General features: G+C 52.6%; 4 protein-coding genes across 6 annotated transcripts; 2 read left to right on the top strand and 2 right to left on the bottom strand.

Moving 5' to 3' along the window:
* Positions 1 to 1188: 1188 nt before the first annotated feature.
* Positions 1189 to 5250, bottom strand: PV05_04589. 2 transcript variants are annotated; one of them, XM_013461010.1, is made up of 3 exons: positions 2416 to 5250; positions 1923 to 2365; positions 1189 to 1871 (listed from the first exon to the last, which is right to left on the bottom strand). In XM_013461010.1, the coding sequence occupies exons 1-2, from the start codon at positions 4837 to 4839 to the stop codon at positions 2258 to 2260; spliced, it is 2532 nt and encodes an 843-aa protein (XP_013316464.1). In that variant the 5' UTR covers positions 4840 to 5250; the 3' UTR covers positions 1189 to 1871; positions 1923 to 2257. The 2 variants fall into 2 exon arrangements, with proteins under 2 accessions (XP_013316464.1, XP_013316463.1); XM_013461009.1 differs by having other exon boundaries at positions 1189 to 2365.
* Positions 5251 to 5331: 81 nt separating this feature from the next.
* PV05_04588 (uncharacterized protein) lies at positions 5332 to 6910 on the top strand. Its single transcript, XM_013461008.1, has one exon. It carries the CDS (start codon positions 5479 to 5481, stop codon positions 6730 to 6732), a length of 1254 nt encoding a protein of 417 aa, XP_013316462.1. The 5' UTR covers positions 5332 to 5478; the 3' UTR covers positions 6733 to 6910.
* A 157-nt stretch (positions 6911 to 7067) lies between these two features.
* On the top strand, positions 7068 to 10432 carry PV05_04587. 2 transcript variants are annotated; one of them, XM_013461006.1, is made up of 6 exons: positions 7068 to 7612; positions 7657 to 8297; positions 8400 to 9461; positions 9518 to 9656; positions 9739 to 9941; positions 10012 to 10432. In XM_013461006.1, exons 1-6 carry the CDS (start codon positions 7358 to 7360, stop codon positions 10127 to 10129), a joined length of 2418 nt encoding a protein of 805 aa, XP_013316460.1. In that variant the 5' UTR covers positions 7068 to 7357; the 3' UTR covers positions 10130 to 10432. The 2 variants fall into 2 exon arrangements, with proteins under 2 accessions (XP_013316460.1, XP_013316461.1); XM_013461007.1 differs by having other exon boundaries at positions 7068 to 8297.
* On the bottom strand, positions 10249 to 11640 carry PV05_04586 (uncharacterized protein). Its single transcript, XM_013461005.1, has one exon. It carries the CDS (start codon positions 10997 to 10999, stop codon positions 10658 to 10660), a length of 342 nt encoding a protein of 113 aa, XP_013316459.1. The 5' UTR covers positions 11000 to 11640; the 3' UTR covers positions 10249 to 10657.
* Positions 11641 to 14651: the final 3011 nt, after the last annotated feature.

Below are 14651 nucleotides of genomic sequence, written 5' to 3'. Positions count from 1 at the left end.
TCAAATCGAGTCTTTCAGGGGTGTGGCTCCTTCACGATGGTTGGCAGAATTCTGATCACGGCGTCAACCTCTGCTGTGCGGTGCAATCAACAGTGACCAGGCCGTGGGCGACCACCTCATTAAGGCCTTCAGACGCTCATGACTGCGTGAACCGGTACCCCAGGTACGGTAGTTGATTGACATCAACCAGGTGGGCTGAGTGAGAACTTGACCATTATTCACTCTCGAGGCTGTGCCTGCTCGTACTGTAGCTACTGTACTTGCACTCGTGGGTTGGCGGGTTGTCTGGGGGCCTCGTAGAAGCTTCCCAAGCTTGTACTACTGGCACAACTGGGTACTAACTTAGAGGTGTGCAAACCCCAGTCGCAGATCGTCATGCGCCCAGAGAAGCGGCTTGCTTCTTCCTGCAGGCTTCCAGGTGCCGAGGGCGTGCGAGGGATGCCTACCTTAGCACTAGGCTTGTCACGCTTGCCCACTGTGATCGAATTGGTGTGCTTAAGACTGAGCTATTGACAAATTTGACGACGGGGTGAGAAACCAGGCCAATTCTTGTCGTCCTGACCGGAGTTCCCGAAACATGGTCCGCCCACAGCTCGACATGTACTGCGTCCCCGTAATATTATTGTGAAACTGGTACCTCGCTGACTGCTTCGGAGACAAGTCCCTCATTATTGGCGATCCGCTAGAGCCTAGATAGGACGAAGACTGTCGTGACTGTCTACTGGTGGCCGTCGACTGAGTGTCTCCGTCGATTCATACAGGCCGGTGAACTTTCGAGAAACTAAGTCTCGCTGGGAGTTGCCGTGATCTTGGCCGCCACGGCAGCCATTGCTGGCTCGTACCTGAAAGCTGCGCTGGGGTTTGCTGATTCGGTGTCACAGAGGAGGATCGATAGCCATATGGATCGGGAAGACCAATCAAGACCATAATGCCGAAGAATGACAGCAAATGCGGCAAGCCAAATGGAGACATTTACGGGAGTCTGTCAAGAGGACAGTCGAGTCAATGGGCTTATGATAGGTGCATGGTGGGCAGATGACATAATGATGCACGTCTTATATTGGGCAAATTCACGGAACAGAGGAGTCGTGAGAGTCTTCTCGTGGGAGGAAAATCGAAAATCAAAGGTTTCAGATGCGATACTGTAGTGACTGTGTAGGCGTGGGATCTGTCTACTGTGTAGACTGGCAAAAGAAGCATGGAAATACTGTAGTACTCGTTGCGTCTTACCCTCAAGTCGCCCAAAGCATTTCTTGTATACACGTGGCTGTCCCGCCCCATCGACCCTCGCTCGTACTGTTCCCCAATACTCCGGTACTCACTATCCATATCGGGAACGACAAGGAACAATACGAGATACTGCCATGCAACCTGATGCAATGCTAGGCGTCGACATGATGTCCTAATGACTGTAATGACTCAATAAAGCACCGAAAGCATGGGCTACCCCAAGATCAGAGCCAACATCCAAGACCTACCTAAGGTGTTGGAAGTCTGTTCCGTGAATCAGGGGGTTCAAGATGGGCTTGAGGATCGTCTTTGTTGTTTCTATTGATGTGCGTGGCGCTCAGAATTGCGCAGGATGCCTTGTAGTGGTATAGGTCTTCCCCAGAGCTATTTTGGTCACCATGTCTGAGGACAATCTCCGGATGCATCACCGGCTAATACGAAAACGATGACTGCCGGCTGAGTCCAAGCCATTTCGCATCTGTTCTTGCATCTCAATTTCCGAGACTGTCGCTGACCAATAAGTGATGAGGCATCGTTTCGTCAACAACATGAACGCAGACACAGAGTCGATAGGCATAACAGAACTGGCACCGAAAATGGCTCATGGCTGCAACTGACACGTACATTGCTGAATGTCATGTCTCATCCTAAGTTAGAAGCTGCACTGACTCCCAGGGAAATAGAAATCATACAGAGAAGCCAAAGGCAACAAAATTCGTTCCCAGACCGCCCCAGGTCCCAGCACAGTACTGTCGGAGGTATGCGAGACAACACAATCGCCCTTGAAAACCGCATCTTCAGCCCCTCTATCGCGGCTTGTGGCTTGTATGAATGCCATTTACCGTACGGTCGTCACAAGCATCGTGAGATTGAAGGTGACACCTCCAACTGAAAAGTCCGTCTCAGCGGATACCCAACGAGCGCCAACCCAATAGCCTGTTTCGCAAAATGTTCAAATGAGATTCGTACAGCATCGTAAGCCTTGGCAAGGGACTGCTTTCATCGAGACCCTGTCTCGGGGCAGGACTCATGTGGTGACTGGAGCTCCTCCAGCTGAAGAATCCGAAGGCATGGCCTTCTCTTGCACGCCCTGACCTCGACAGAGAGGACAACTATTCCGGCCAGTTGTGAGCCACTAGAACTTGTCAGCGTGATCTTCATGCACTTGGGAAAATGACAACCTACCTCGTCAATGCACTCACGGTGGTAGACGTGCTGACATTTGTCTAGACGTCGCACTTCCTCCGAAGATGCATAGTCCGATAAGCAGATAAGACACCGCTCCCCTTGATTGACCATGATGGAAAGGCCATCGGTCTCCGAAAGAGCTTCTCCTCTGAAACCAGACGCATGATCTACGAGGCGAAAGAGCCCGCCCGCGGAACTCACGTCCTCGCGTGTCGCTACCGGCGGCTTGACCGGTCCCAGGAGGGTGGACAACATCTGCATATCCTCATAAGAGGGGTTGTCTGTGAATAGACTTGGCATCGTAAACGCAGGATGGTCAGGCGAGACATTCGTGCCAACCACGTAAATGAGCCAACTTCTTCCGGCTCCAACAGGCGGATGGTCAGGCTCGACCATGCCATTACGCCTAGCCGCGCCAGAGCCCAATTCAGGCCGGCGAGCAAATTCCGAGTCGCTACGTCTGCGTTGTCTGGCCGTGTTGAAGGAGGTCTCTGAGGGAACATGGTCGTGACTGGGTGGAGGTCGGTCTTCATCCAGTTCAGGAAGAGCTGGGTTTTGAGCTGCCGAGGCTGAAGAGGGCCTGCGGATGGGGGAGGCTTGCCCACTCCTGATATCGGCTGGAGTTGAGGGAGGCGGATTTGGTCCTGGCGGGCTTTCAGAAAGTTGTGGTACACTTCCAGCATCAGATGGCGCTGGTATACTCTGCTCTGCTGTACTTGACAACCGCCCCATGCTAGTGCGCGTTCGCTGATGTCTTTGGGTTTCGTATTGCGCAGGGAAGCTGAAATTGGTCATGGAATGTCGTCGAGGACTCGACCTTGCCCTTCCATCTGACCGGCCGAATAAGGCGCCAGAACTCCCATTTCGTAACACATTCGCAGGTGGTAGGAAAGGAAGACTCAGTAAGGTATCCAGACTTGGACCCAACGTCCCGTTCTCGCCGCTGCCACTTTCTTGACCATGAGGCAGTGATCGCACGCCGACCAAAACCAAGGTCACAGATCTGTCATTCTCACTGGGCGCTGTGATTGAGTCTATGTCCATTTGATCCAAATCCCGAGACTGCGCTTGCGAAGCGATTGGGGACCCATTTTCGTCGTTCGGGAACTGGAAGACTCTCATGAAGTTGACTGGACGCAGATCCCCGTCTGCAGAGTTGATGTCCAGGCCTTCTCCTGCCTGTGCTGTTGCCGCATCTTGAAGGGTTTGCACAAAGTTCTGGATACTACCGTCGAATGTATCGCTACCGAGATGACTGCCGCCAGCATTGCCCACGGTAGCGTGTCCTGAGAGTTGAGCTGCAATGGCGGCTGCTGCAAGTTGCAAGACTTGAGAGAGAGGTGGGTGCTCTCCCCGTCGTATCAGCCGCGTCGAACGCGATCGCAGACCGGGTTGAAAACGCCTAATCGTACTCATTCCAGAAGTGACCCTTGGACTCGCCAACAATGTCCGCGCTTCGGGCTCAACCGCATCCAATTCGTGAGGGGCGTCGTCCGTCTCCATACGCTGATCACTAGACTGGAGTGAAGGTAGTAAATGATCGGATTCGTCAGGGAAAGTTGCCCTTGCTGGTCCAGCAGGTGACGCTCTCCCCGTCTGACCTGGTTCAAGCTGGTCGGCGGAATGCCCGAAAAGACCGGAAAGTCGTGCAGAGAGCGAAATCGAGTCACGTACTCTGCTGAATCGGTTGCGATGGCGAAGGGAACTTGTAGCTGGAACAGGTACATCGCGAGTACTATCGAAAAGTTCTGCAGCCGAAGCCGCGGGGTCCAACGACTGATCAGAGTCGTGTAGAACTGGGAACGGCCCCCGGATTGCGCGCCGTCTAGAATCCGTCCGATAATTGTTCCTCCTCGTGATCGAACCTGTGAGTGATAATCGATGGTTGGACTCGTTGTGTGGTGATCTTTCGTACACAGAACGTCGAGACCGTTCTGAAGCTCCGTAGCGTAACGCGTGTCCCTCTTCTGCAGTTTCCTCACCACTATTCAAGAGACCTCTGGCAACAGAATCTGGCAGGAGTCGTGACCCGAGTCTTGACATCGCTGTTCTCGTTCTAGACAGTGGCTGCGCCACATTATGCGGCGAGGAGGCATCTGGCATGTCGATGCCTCCAGGACCTACCAGAGGTCTATTTTCTTGTTCATATTCCATTTCCTCCAGAGATGGCGACGTGTGCGCTGCACTCGTCCGCAAAGTCGTCGATTCGTTCTGTATATGGCGGCGTAGGGCATCGTAAAATGTGCTAGCTCTTTGTCCGGCTGCTCTGAAGGAGGCAGGGTTTCTTCTGGCTCGGCGCAGGCTTCCATCGCCCGAGCCATCATCACCATTTGAGGATACATTATTGTTTCTTGCAATCCTAGACTCTTCTGTTTGTCCGTCATCCGCCTGACCACGTGGGCTAGAGGTCGTATTCCCCATGGTGTGTCGACTTCGCCGCCTGCTCAACAGGTTGCGCTACTTGTGTGGCATGGCAGTTCGGGGTCATGCAAGGAGCATTCGGCGGACGTGACGGAAGGTAGGGACGCTTTAGACCGTTTGACGGCAAGGCTGATCGCTGCGACCACACTGGAGAGAAGTTTTTCGAGGATAGGCCGTCAGCAGTACACGAAGTTCATCGAGGCGCTTGAAGAAGAGTGACGGCTTTGTCCTCAGCCGATGCTTGTAGGATGTCGTTCGTGCTGCATAGTAGTGTGCTTGAGATATTAACAACGAGATCAGCAAATATCGTGAATAACCGAGCAAACAGGGATTTGTTTGGCAGTGAAGTCGAGTGTTAGTGGTGATCTGTTGGAAGGCTGAAGTGAAGCGAGGCGACGGCGCAGGCGGAACCAAACCAAACCAAAGAAGTTGAGCAGCACAGACAACCCTGCCATCGATTTGCAGAATGTCGTCTGATCAAACGCCCTAGCCCCCAACCAATAGTACCATCATCATGCCAATAGTCTTGAGATCTTCTTTTCCAAGTCTTCCTCAATCCTCTACTCGTACTCTTGCTCATACGGAACCGAAAGTGCTACCGGCCTGAAGATCCGATCCTCTCCTCTGGAAGCGTACCGCATGCACACGACCAGCTCAGGACCTTCCATCCGAGGCAGAGCCTCAGTCTCACCGGTTCTCAACGTCTCCTACAGCATGTCCACGATATTTACTCCGCCTGTAGGCAGTCAGTCGTTATCTGGAAGCGCCAGGCGATTAAAATCCCCAGGGAACAAGCGCAAGAGAAGGAAGGCAACAGATGAAGCAGACGAAGTACATGAGCAGGATGAAGCTGCTGATATCCAAAATCCCGCGCACAAAATTGCTGATGTTGAGTACACAGCCGTCGTGTCTCCCATGGCACGGCACCAGCGCCGTGTTGCTGGTCAGCCTTTAGATCAGCCTCCGCCCTCTTTGCCCTTTCCTCATGCCCAGACCTCCTCGACTGGTAAGGAAAAGGATTTTGCCAGAAGCCGGCTGTCCACCGCACCACGATCGCAATACGCCGAAGCTCCACGTTCCCTACACCTTCAGCATCTGGCTGCTTTGACGGCTATAGTACACCGGAGTCTTTTCGAGGAAGACTTTTCCCGTGCTTCGCGAGCTCTGGGCTTGTTGTTTCGAGACGCTAGCATCAGGCGCAGTGTTGCTGTCCGCAACCAGGGCTATATGGGCATCGGTGCCGAAGTATTGCTGAGGCAAGGCAGCATCACCAGACCAGCTTCTGGCAGTACCTCTGCATCATTTCCCTTCGCACGTGAAGGATTTGAGAATGCTAAACGCTTTTACGAGAGACTTATTGTGAAACACCCTTATCACAAGTCCTGGCCAGGCTCCGTTAATGCTGTGGACTTCTACCTTGCATTGTTCAACATCTGGATATATGTGGTGCATGCAGAACACAATGCTGAAGTACCTGTGCCTCCGAGGACTGAGAGTCCTCCTGGATCACCGCAGCTTCTCCCCTCGCTGGAAAGAGCAGACGTGCGCTCTGAGCAAAAGGTGAGAGAACTTGAAGAGGCGGAGGAGATTGCTGCAAGGATGGACACCTGCATGGCGAGTCTACCATACAAGGACGAGCCTGAGCTAATCAGGTTGCGTGCCATGGTTGCTCTGTGGATTGCTGATCTTCACGAGGTCATGGCGAGAATTGCCCCAGCTCATGTCGAGGTGAGCGATCCGGACTTCTCTGATCTGAGTCTACAATTACCCCTCGTCGACGAGGGGCAAAGTTGGCCTTTGGATCACAGTCACGAGGCTACGAAGGCCCGGGTTCTGGCAGAGGAGCTTCTAGCTAGGCTAGAATATGCCACGGACCCTGATGAAGACGAATGACTTGCATGAGAGTTAAGGGGGATCGTCAGCAGCGTGAAAATTTAGGCCCGAATGCGGCGAACAGACAGCGGTCGTGAGCAGTCAAATCAAACAGCCATGCCGTATTTCTTGGTGCTTCTCTGGCTTATGAAAGACAGTCTATAGCACCACGTGTGCCAGGGCCCTCGATTCGTTCGAGTCTTTTCTCAATCGACTCGGACGCCAGGGCGCTGTGGATGCCATACACGTGACCTGCATGCTTCATTCACCTATTCTGATTGGTTCATCTGACATCTGCATCGAGCATCTGACCAACTGTCTATCGCTTCTTATTTCTCACCAGCTCAACGCGCCAGCTTCAGCGCTGCACATGCCCCAGAGACTCTTGTCTATTGCTGGCGACTACTCTGGGCCCTTTCAAGATTGCTGTGCTCGCCACTCAATCCGCCTCATGACTCGAAGTATGAACTTGATTCGTTGGATCGCCTTTTCCATGAACCTTTCGCTGCAAGAGATCCCACGGGACGGCGATAAATCAGCAAAATGCAAAAGCTACGGGTGAGAACGCGACACAAAAGCAGTGTCTACTCCTCTCCTTCTCGCTTTCCGCCAGAGTGTACCTGTTGCTTGCCCTCGATACGCAACAATGGACCTCTTCAGCTACTCAGAATGGCAGCGACTCAAGGGCTTTCAGGTTGATATTGCGCTCATAGCAGGGGGCTTTCTTGCCCTCGTGACCATCTTGGGTTGTCTCGTGTACAAACTTGGCGGGCATTTGAGCTTTGAGAAGATCTCAGCACATCCCTATGTTCGGTTCGCCTACGTCTGTCTGATCAAGCCTCACGATCACAACAGTGAGGCTGGGCAACAATCGGCACTCGAAAGCTTCTATGCTGCTCAGGTAGGTCATACACTCCATGGTCCCTCTTGACTCATAGGTTTTAGGCAAACGTATACGACGCTACAAGAAAGCGCCTGCTGCGAGGAAGAGAAGAGATACTGGCGGTACTAGCGGCTCAATTGCAGGCTCGGAGCGCCTCGAACCAAGCCCGTAAGCCGGTATGGTATGACATCGGCGGTGGAACAGGTTACAATATCGAAGCAATGGACAACCTCGTCGGCGTCGAAGGCTTCTTCGAGCATGTCTTCCTGGTTGACTTGTCTACTTCGTTGTGCGACGTCGCGCGCGAACGAGTCCGCCAAAATGGATGGAAGAACGTTACAGTCTTATGCCAAGACGCGAGAACGATCGCATGTACAGCCTCGTCAGCTGATCTGATCACCATGAGTTACAGCTTGTCCATGATCCCAGACTTTTACAGTGTGGTTGATTTGATCTCGGGCTTCCTCGCCCCCAGTGGCATCATCGGCATTGTCGACTTTTACGTGCAGAGTATAGTGGACATTTCCTCCCGAAACTATATTGGAGGGACCTTTAATCGACACGTGAACTGGGTTGGAAGGATGTTTTGGCGAACATGGTTTGACGCCGACCGAGTCAATCTCGATGGTGGCCGAAGAGACTACGTCGAATACCGCTTTGGCACGATTCTCTCGGCAAGTGAACGGAATTATCTGCTTGGAGGGTAAGTCATCCGGACAGTCACAAATTCAAGCCTACTGGTTCCTCGCGGCTACATCGCTTGGAGGCTGCGAGTATCTTTGAGAGACTAACAAACCGAATGTAGAATACCCTACTACATTTTTATTGGATGCAGACGAGATGCAGATACCCTGGGCGAACATGGCCACGAAGTCCTCGAAAAGCTTGATGCTGCTCTGACCGAGTCGCCTTATCTTTCACCCCTGGAATTCCGCAAGCAACAAGCCATCGAAGCCCAGCAAAGTATGCCGCGATCCAAGTCGTACGAATCTGCCATTGTCAACCTAAGCTCCAACCTACCTCTGCCTGCTACCTTCTACCAGCAACACCACTGGCGAATCTACTACAACGATCTCCTCCAGAAACATCAACAATTCGGCAACGAGTACATCTACGCTTTCAACTGGGAAGATCCCAAAGTCGACCGGCAACTTCTGCAGATAAACAAAGACGACGTCATCCTTACCATCACAAGCGCCGGCGACAACATCCTCGACTATCTTCTCGAGCGACCTAAGCGGATTCATGCAGTCGACCTTAACCCGTCCCAGAACCACCTGCTCGAACTCAAGGTCGCCGCCTTTACTGCCCTGCCGTACAGCGACGTCTGGCAATTATTCGGCGAAGGCCAGCATCCTAACTTCCGCAACCTTCTCCTCCAGAAACTCAGTCCCCACATGTCTAGCCAAGCATTCCAGTACTGGTTGAACCGAGCGTCTATCTTCTCGACACCGGGCGGACTGTACGAGAGCGGCGGCTCAAGGCACGCGATCAAGCTCGTGCGACGACTCATCAAGCTGTTCGGACTCACTGCCAAGGTGCGCACGATGTGCAGAGTCGAGACCTTGGCCGAGCAGAGGGAAATCTGGCCATGCATAAGGAGGATACTGCTCAGCTGGCCGTTGCACAAGGCTGTCGTGTCGACGGAATGGTGGGCGTGGAAAGCCGCCGGCGTTCCTCCCGCTCAACATGCACTCATCGTCGATGACTTTGCGCAGCGCTCGAAGTCGCCCAAGACCAAAAAGATGTGCGGTGAAGCCGTTTGGCAATACGTGGTCGACACGCTGGACCCTGTCGTGGAAACCACGCAGTTGAGCAGGGATAATTACTTCTATTATGTCTGTCTGCAGGGGAAGTATTCGAGAAAGTATGCCAAAACACTGAGCCCTGCCATTCGATGTTGTTTTGCTGACAGGGGTATAGATGCCATCCTAGATATCTGGGCGCAAAGGCGCACCCGCAGCTGTCGAAGCAGAACACCTTCGATGGGCTGCGAATTCACACAGACGAGATCATGGAGGTCATTGCGCGGATCAGTCCTTCGACCTTAACTATTGCAATCGTGAGTCGACCTTGGAAGCCTTCCCCGGCTTGCCTACTCAGCCGATGAATCTGAATACTAATCAGGGGATGTGTGTTTACAGCTCATGGACTCAATGGACTGGTTCAACCCGGCCGAGATGGCTGCCCAGGAGCAGATTGCTGCTCTGAACAAAGTGATGAAGATCGGGGGACGAGTGCTCTTCCGCTCAGCATCTGTGCGGCCATGGTACACGCAGATCTTCGAGCAGAATGGGTTCGAGGCCAAGTGTGTCGGCCGGAGGGATTCAGGAAAGTGCATTGATCGGTATGTTGTCCCGGTGAAAACGCCGAGTCTCTAAGCCTTGGAAGGAAGAGCTAACACGTTTGGCGGACAGAGTCAATATGTATGCTTCAACGTGGTTGGCCACAAAAAGGGCCGATATGGTGACGAGTCCCGTGGCCGAATTGAACAAAGTCGGGACTGCAGCATCGTTGGAGGAACTGTCGATATGAGGTACGGGTTTCACGATTGACGAGCAGCAATGCCCGGCCCCAATTCGAAGGTTGCCGGATTCTTATCTTCGACAGCAAGAAACTCTCAATCGGGAGACGGCACGGATTATGGACATCCTAGCCACGATACGGAGGAGATGATGATGATTTTCATGGATTCAGCATCGCATTGAACAATCATAGAAAGCGAGCAGAACTGGCTCAGTGCTCTCCCCCTGCCCTGACTGCCGTGCCGCAGGAACTAACTAGACCAAACCTATATCACACTTTGACATGCTGATAGAAATACATTTTCTGAAAACAGCGATTCGTGCCCTAACGACGGCCATATGCATTGCGTCTTTGGTCTTTGGTATGTTGTCTTGTCGTTATAACGAGTGGAGTGGAGCGGTAGAAACCACGAACTCGATACAGCGTCCAGCAGCCGGTGCTGAGTAGTTGGGCGAGAGCTGGTGAATGAACGTTTAGGTTCTGCTGCCTTACTCGTCGAACATATACCTAGGTAGCTCCCGACCCCTGGTTTTCGAACTAAGTCTCCCTGGATTGTTGCTCGGAATCGGCATCGCCATCGGCATCGCCATCGGCATCTCCAACGCCATCGGTGACATCCTCGATCCTGGCTCTGTCGGACCCAGAAGCGCCGGTCGTGATCCCAGTCGAGGCTGGTGGGTAGAAGATTTCTTCCTGCATTGTGGGCTTGCCGGTTTCTTGATGCACGCGGCGTACGGTGGTGCCATCACGGTCATTGCTGGTCATTGTCTGGACGTAGCGTTGTGAATGACCTTGAGGATTGTCTGATGAGGAGGAGGTCGAGGAGCTGAATGACGAGGCAGAAAAGGAAGAGCTGCTGTAGCTATAGTTGTTGGACATGACGGTCTGATGGTCTGATGGTTGGCCTCCTGGGGGTGATTTGCTTTTTGCGAATCCGAATACCACGTAGGTACCACGCTCGGCTTTGTGTTCGCTACAAGGATACCGTTGGATGGATGACTGAGTCGGTCGATGGGCAAGTGTGAAGTGATATATAAGTCTGTTCGAAGGAAGGGAGAGAGAGAGGAATGAACGAGAGTCAGACTGGACTATTATGTTGTAATGGCCGGCCCGCGGATAGCGGCTATCATACTACTCGTACAAGTATTGGCTGCGTCACCTCGACAGGGAGTGATTCGATGGAGACAGTGGTGGCAAGATGGAGTAGCGAACATACGAGTAGCGAGGGAGAGAGACAGAGGGCTTTTCGTGCCTACTAGCATCGCGAGTTGGTGAATGGCCTTCACCCACCTTGAGGCCGAATACTGCGGGGAATATGAACGAATATGAGGCCAGAGGACGGATGACATCATAATGTACCTCAGCCCACGCAAACGAGCAAACGACGAACCAGCCACCTAGCAGCTGCCGTATCGTGAAATCGATGCTCCTCGTAATAGTGACATGGACAGGAGCTGTGGCATGCTGAGCTGTGGCATGCTGAGCTGTGGCATGCTGAGCTGTGGCATGCTGAGCTGTGGAATATGTCGGCTGGAGAAGGAAGCGATGGTTGCGCTCTCGAGTAAATGCATTCTGAATCCTCAAGCTCTGATCGTGTTGTAGGAAATGGTAGGGTGCATGGCTTTCCTTCAGACTGTGCCACTCTTTCTGTCGTTAGCTGTCCGAACAGAATCACGGCGCTCTGTAAGGTGGTCAAAGGATCCAGCTGAATAATATCATGGACTCGTTGCTCGCCAACAGCAACATCACAATGGGGAGAGAGGACATCACCATGCGCTTTGAGAATGCCCACCAACGCTTCTTGAAGGGTGCCAAAGCTACATAGCTAACGCATCGTAGAGACTGAAGATGTGGACTGCCAGTCTTCAAGCCTTTGCTCGGTTGGTCAGTGGTCAGACTGCTGGCTATTTCTGTCTTTTGAGAAGCCTTTCAAAGCTTGTGAGATCAAAGGAATGTAGGTCATGCATGCCTGTGCGCATATTCTTCTGTATGCAGTCAATGCTGCGCGTGGCCACGACCAGACGAGGTGACCATTGAATAAGTCGAGGTCGGAGTCAATTAATTGGCCCTCGCAAGTAACGCCAATCGATAAGGTGATAAGGAATACCCCGCTTGTCAATCAGCCCACGTTTGAGACGTTTGTTGTCAAGTCCTCCGTAAATTTGGGTACGACAGATCAGGGGGAAAGCAGGATAGTAGCCGTGGCTAATATGTGTTTCAACTTGAGAGCTGGTGTTATTGTGGACTATTTTGAATTGCCCGTCGCAAGCTATCAAGTGCCGTATGTATTTGTTTTGCTCTAGCAGCAATCACTAGCGTCTTCAGTTCAATGAGTGTCGGATTCAGCTCATCTCCAGCACCCCAATGCCAGCCGGTTTCGTGTAACTAAGCCATGTGTATTGAGAAGCAGAATGCAGGAGACAAAGACGTCAAGAGCATGGTGTTGGCAAGTTTATTTCTGTGTCGACGGTCAGGAACCGGTCAAAGCAAGAGGTTCGTTCAGCATACGCATGTGCATTTACCCGCGGGGCAGCCACCTGGTTGTCATGTTAGCCGCAGCGCCTTGGGGCGAGTCTGAAAAACGAGGGACTTACAGTTGGCGCCACAGCTGCAGTTGCATGGACCTGAAGCCAAAGTCAGCGACATGGGCACTCATAGCGGTCGTGGCTGAAGGCCATACCCATTTTGTATTGGAGAGGGAGTGCTCGTGTGGTGAATAGAGATTGCGTATGTGTAATGTTGGACCGCGTAGGCTGGGAGATCCGAGGATAGAGATTGCTTGTTGCTGTTTTGAGGAAAGGAAGAGGAGAACAGCAGACAAAAGGTCGAGGTGAGCAAGTTTTTATGTTGTCTGGAGGCCGCAGCTGACTTCTTGGATCCCGCCGCACTAACCGGACTCGCTTGACACAGGGGGCCTCCTGCCCCTCAATGCTCGACTCTTCTCGACCACCAACAACAATCTTGGGAAGTCGATAGACCACTCAGCCGTTAGCTTTTCACCTCGGTGTCTTCTAGTGCCACTGCTCGTTCGAATGATTTGTGCATTGCTGCAGCAGTGCTTGCGTGTTGCACTCGAAGCGACCGTCGACTGTCGACTGTGAGCTGCAGATCGCTCGAAACCGGACAATTGGCGAGGCTTATCCTGACCGTCTCGTTGTCGATTCCAGCAGACTCATGTGACTCATTCGTCCTGCTTGTTCGTGTCTGGAGGCACAACCGGCTCGAGTCTGTATAGTGGAAGAATACTCTGATGCTAAACAGGCTCTCGAACGCCAGGTCTTTTGATAAGTCCGGACTCCGCCTACCTTCACAGTGTAACGACCACCGGGCACGAAGTGCTTCTGGCTAGCGCATCATGAGCACAATCGTGCAAGTCACTTGCTTGTGTGGGAAGAACTCGGAGACCCTCCAGTTGAACGCGCAGCTTCCTGTTAGCGTGGCTCCATGTTCTTGTAACATCTGCCGTTACAGCAGCGGTCTGCTTTATTTCTCATGTCTCCCTATCCCTTCGCGGCCGCATGTCCTCGAAAACTTGACGGAATACAAGTCTTCCTCAAAGTTGAGCAGATACTTCTGTCCGCAATGCGGCTCACATATGTTCATACACGTTACTGACCATGATTCTTGGGCCGTCTGTTCTGGCGTGGTCGAACAAGTGGTGGGTCATGAGCAGGGTTCTTGCCTTAGCCTGGAAAAGATCATGCAGCACGAGTTTGTGAGCGATACCAGGGATGGCGGTCTGGCGATCTGCCTAGCTGGCTTCGATAGCCATTCAGTGCCTCTCTTCTCCCAAGGACCTGATGGGGTGAGCTTTGAGAGGCCAACCGCTACTTGCCTACCAGCGCTGGGTCCGCACATTTATCCAGTGGTCGCAACGGTTGTCGATGATATTGCTGCAGAAGCGACTCGCAACGGCGAAATCAGCGCAAGGTGCCACTGTGGAGGCGTGGCCTTCCGCGTTACTCGTCCAAATCCGCATTCAAGCCTGTGTTCCTCTCCTTTCCCAGACTTGTTGGTCCCGTATCATTCGTCAAGCTCGGACAATCCTCAGGACATCAAGTGGTGGCTTCGATCGAGCCAGTCAAAATACCTAGCTGGCACTTGTGCTTGCAGGTCGTGTCGTCTTGGTTCTGGATCGCCAATCCAGTGCTGGTCATTCATACCCAAAGCTAATATCCTGCAAATGGATGGGAGCCCATTGAGGTATGAAATGGGCACTCTCAAGCAAATCGAAAGCTCTAAAGATTGCTTTCGGGAGTTCTGTCGTGTCTGCGGTGCGACGGTCTTTTGGCATTGCCGTGAGAGACCTGATCTGGTCGATGTCAGTGTAGGCCTATTGCGAGCCAACGAAGGATCAAGAGCTGAGAATCTGCTGGAATGGTGGACGGAGAGAGTTAGTTTCAAAGAAGATGCCTTAGATCAGAGTCTTATTAGAGACCTGGAAAGAGGGTTGAAGAATATTGAGCTGAAAGAATAGCTGAGGGTGTCTGCGCAGAAGGGCCTGTAATGGAAGCGGAGCGGTTGAGCGAAT

Source organism: Exophiala xenobiotica, assembly GCF_000835505.1.
Source record: "Exophiala xenobiotica strain CBS 118157 unplaced genomic scaffold supercont1.3, whole genome shotgun sequence".
Lineage (NCBI taxonomy): Eukaryota > Fungi > Ascomycota > Eurotiomycetes > Chaetothyriales > Herpotrichiellaceae > Exophiala > Exophiala xenobiotica.
The sequence above is the reverse complement of the archived record's forward strand: the minus strand, read 5'-3'. Positions and strand labels throughout refer to the sequence as shown.

Excerpts from the sequence above, each read along its gene's own strand:
- PV05_04589 (XM_013461009.1), bottom strand. The coding sequence starts at position 4,839 with ATGGGGAATACGACCTCTAGCCCACGTGGTCAGGCGGATGACGGACAA. Across the intron at positions 2,366-2,415 it reads ACCGTGAGTGCATTGACGAG|TGGCTCACAACTGGCCGGAA; the intron begins GTAGGTTGTCAT and ends GACAAGTTCTAG.
- PV05_04588 (XM_013461008.1), top strand. The coding sequence starts at position 5,479 with ATGCACACGACCAGCTCAGGACCTTCCATCCGAGGCAGAGCCTCAGTC.
- PV05_04587 (XM_013461006.1), top strand. The coding sequence starts at position 7,358 with ATGGACCTCTTCAGCTACTCAGAATGGCAGCGACTCAAGGGCTTTCAG. Across the intron at positions 9,462-9,517 it reads CAGGGGAAGTATTCGAGAAA|ATGCCATCCTAGATATCTGG; the intron begins GTATGCCAAAAC and ends ACAGGGGTATAG. Across the intron at positions 9,657-9,738 it reads CGACCTTAACTATTGCAATC|CTCATGGACTCAATGGACTG; the intron begins GTGAGTCGACCT and ends GTGTGTTTACAG.
- PV05_04586 (XM_013461005.1), bottom strand. The coding sequence starts at position 10,999 with ATGTCCAACAACTATAGCTACAGCAGCTCTTCCTTTTCTGCCTCGTCA.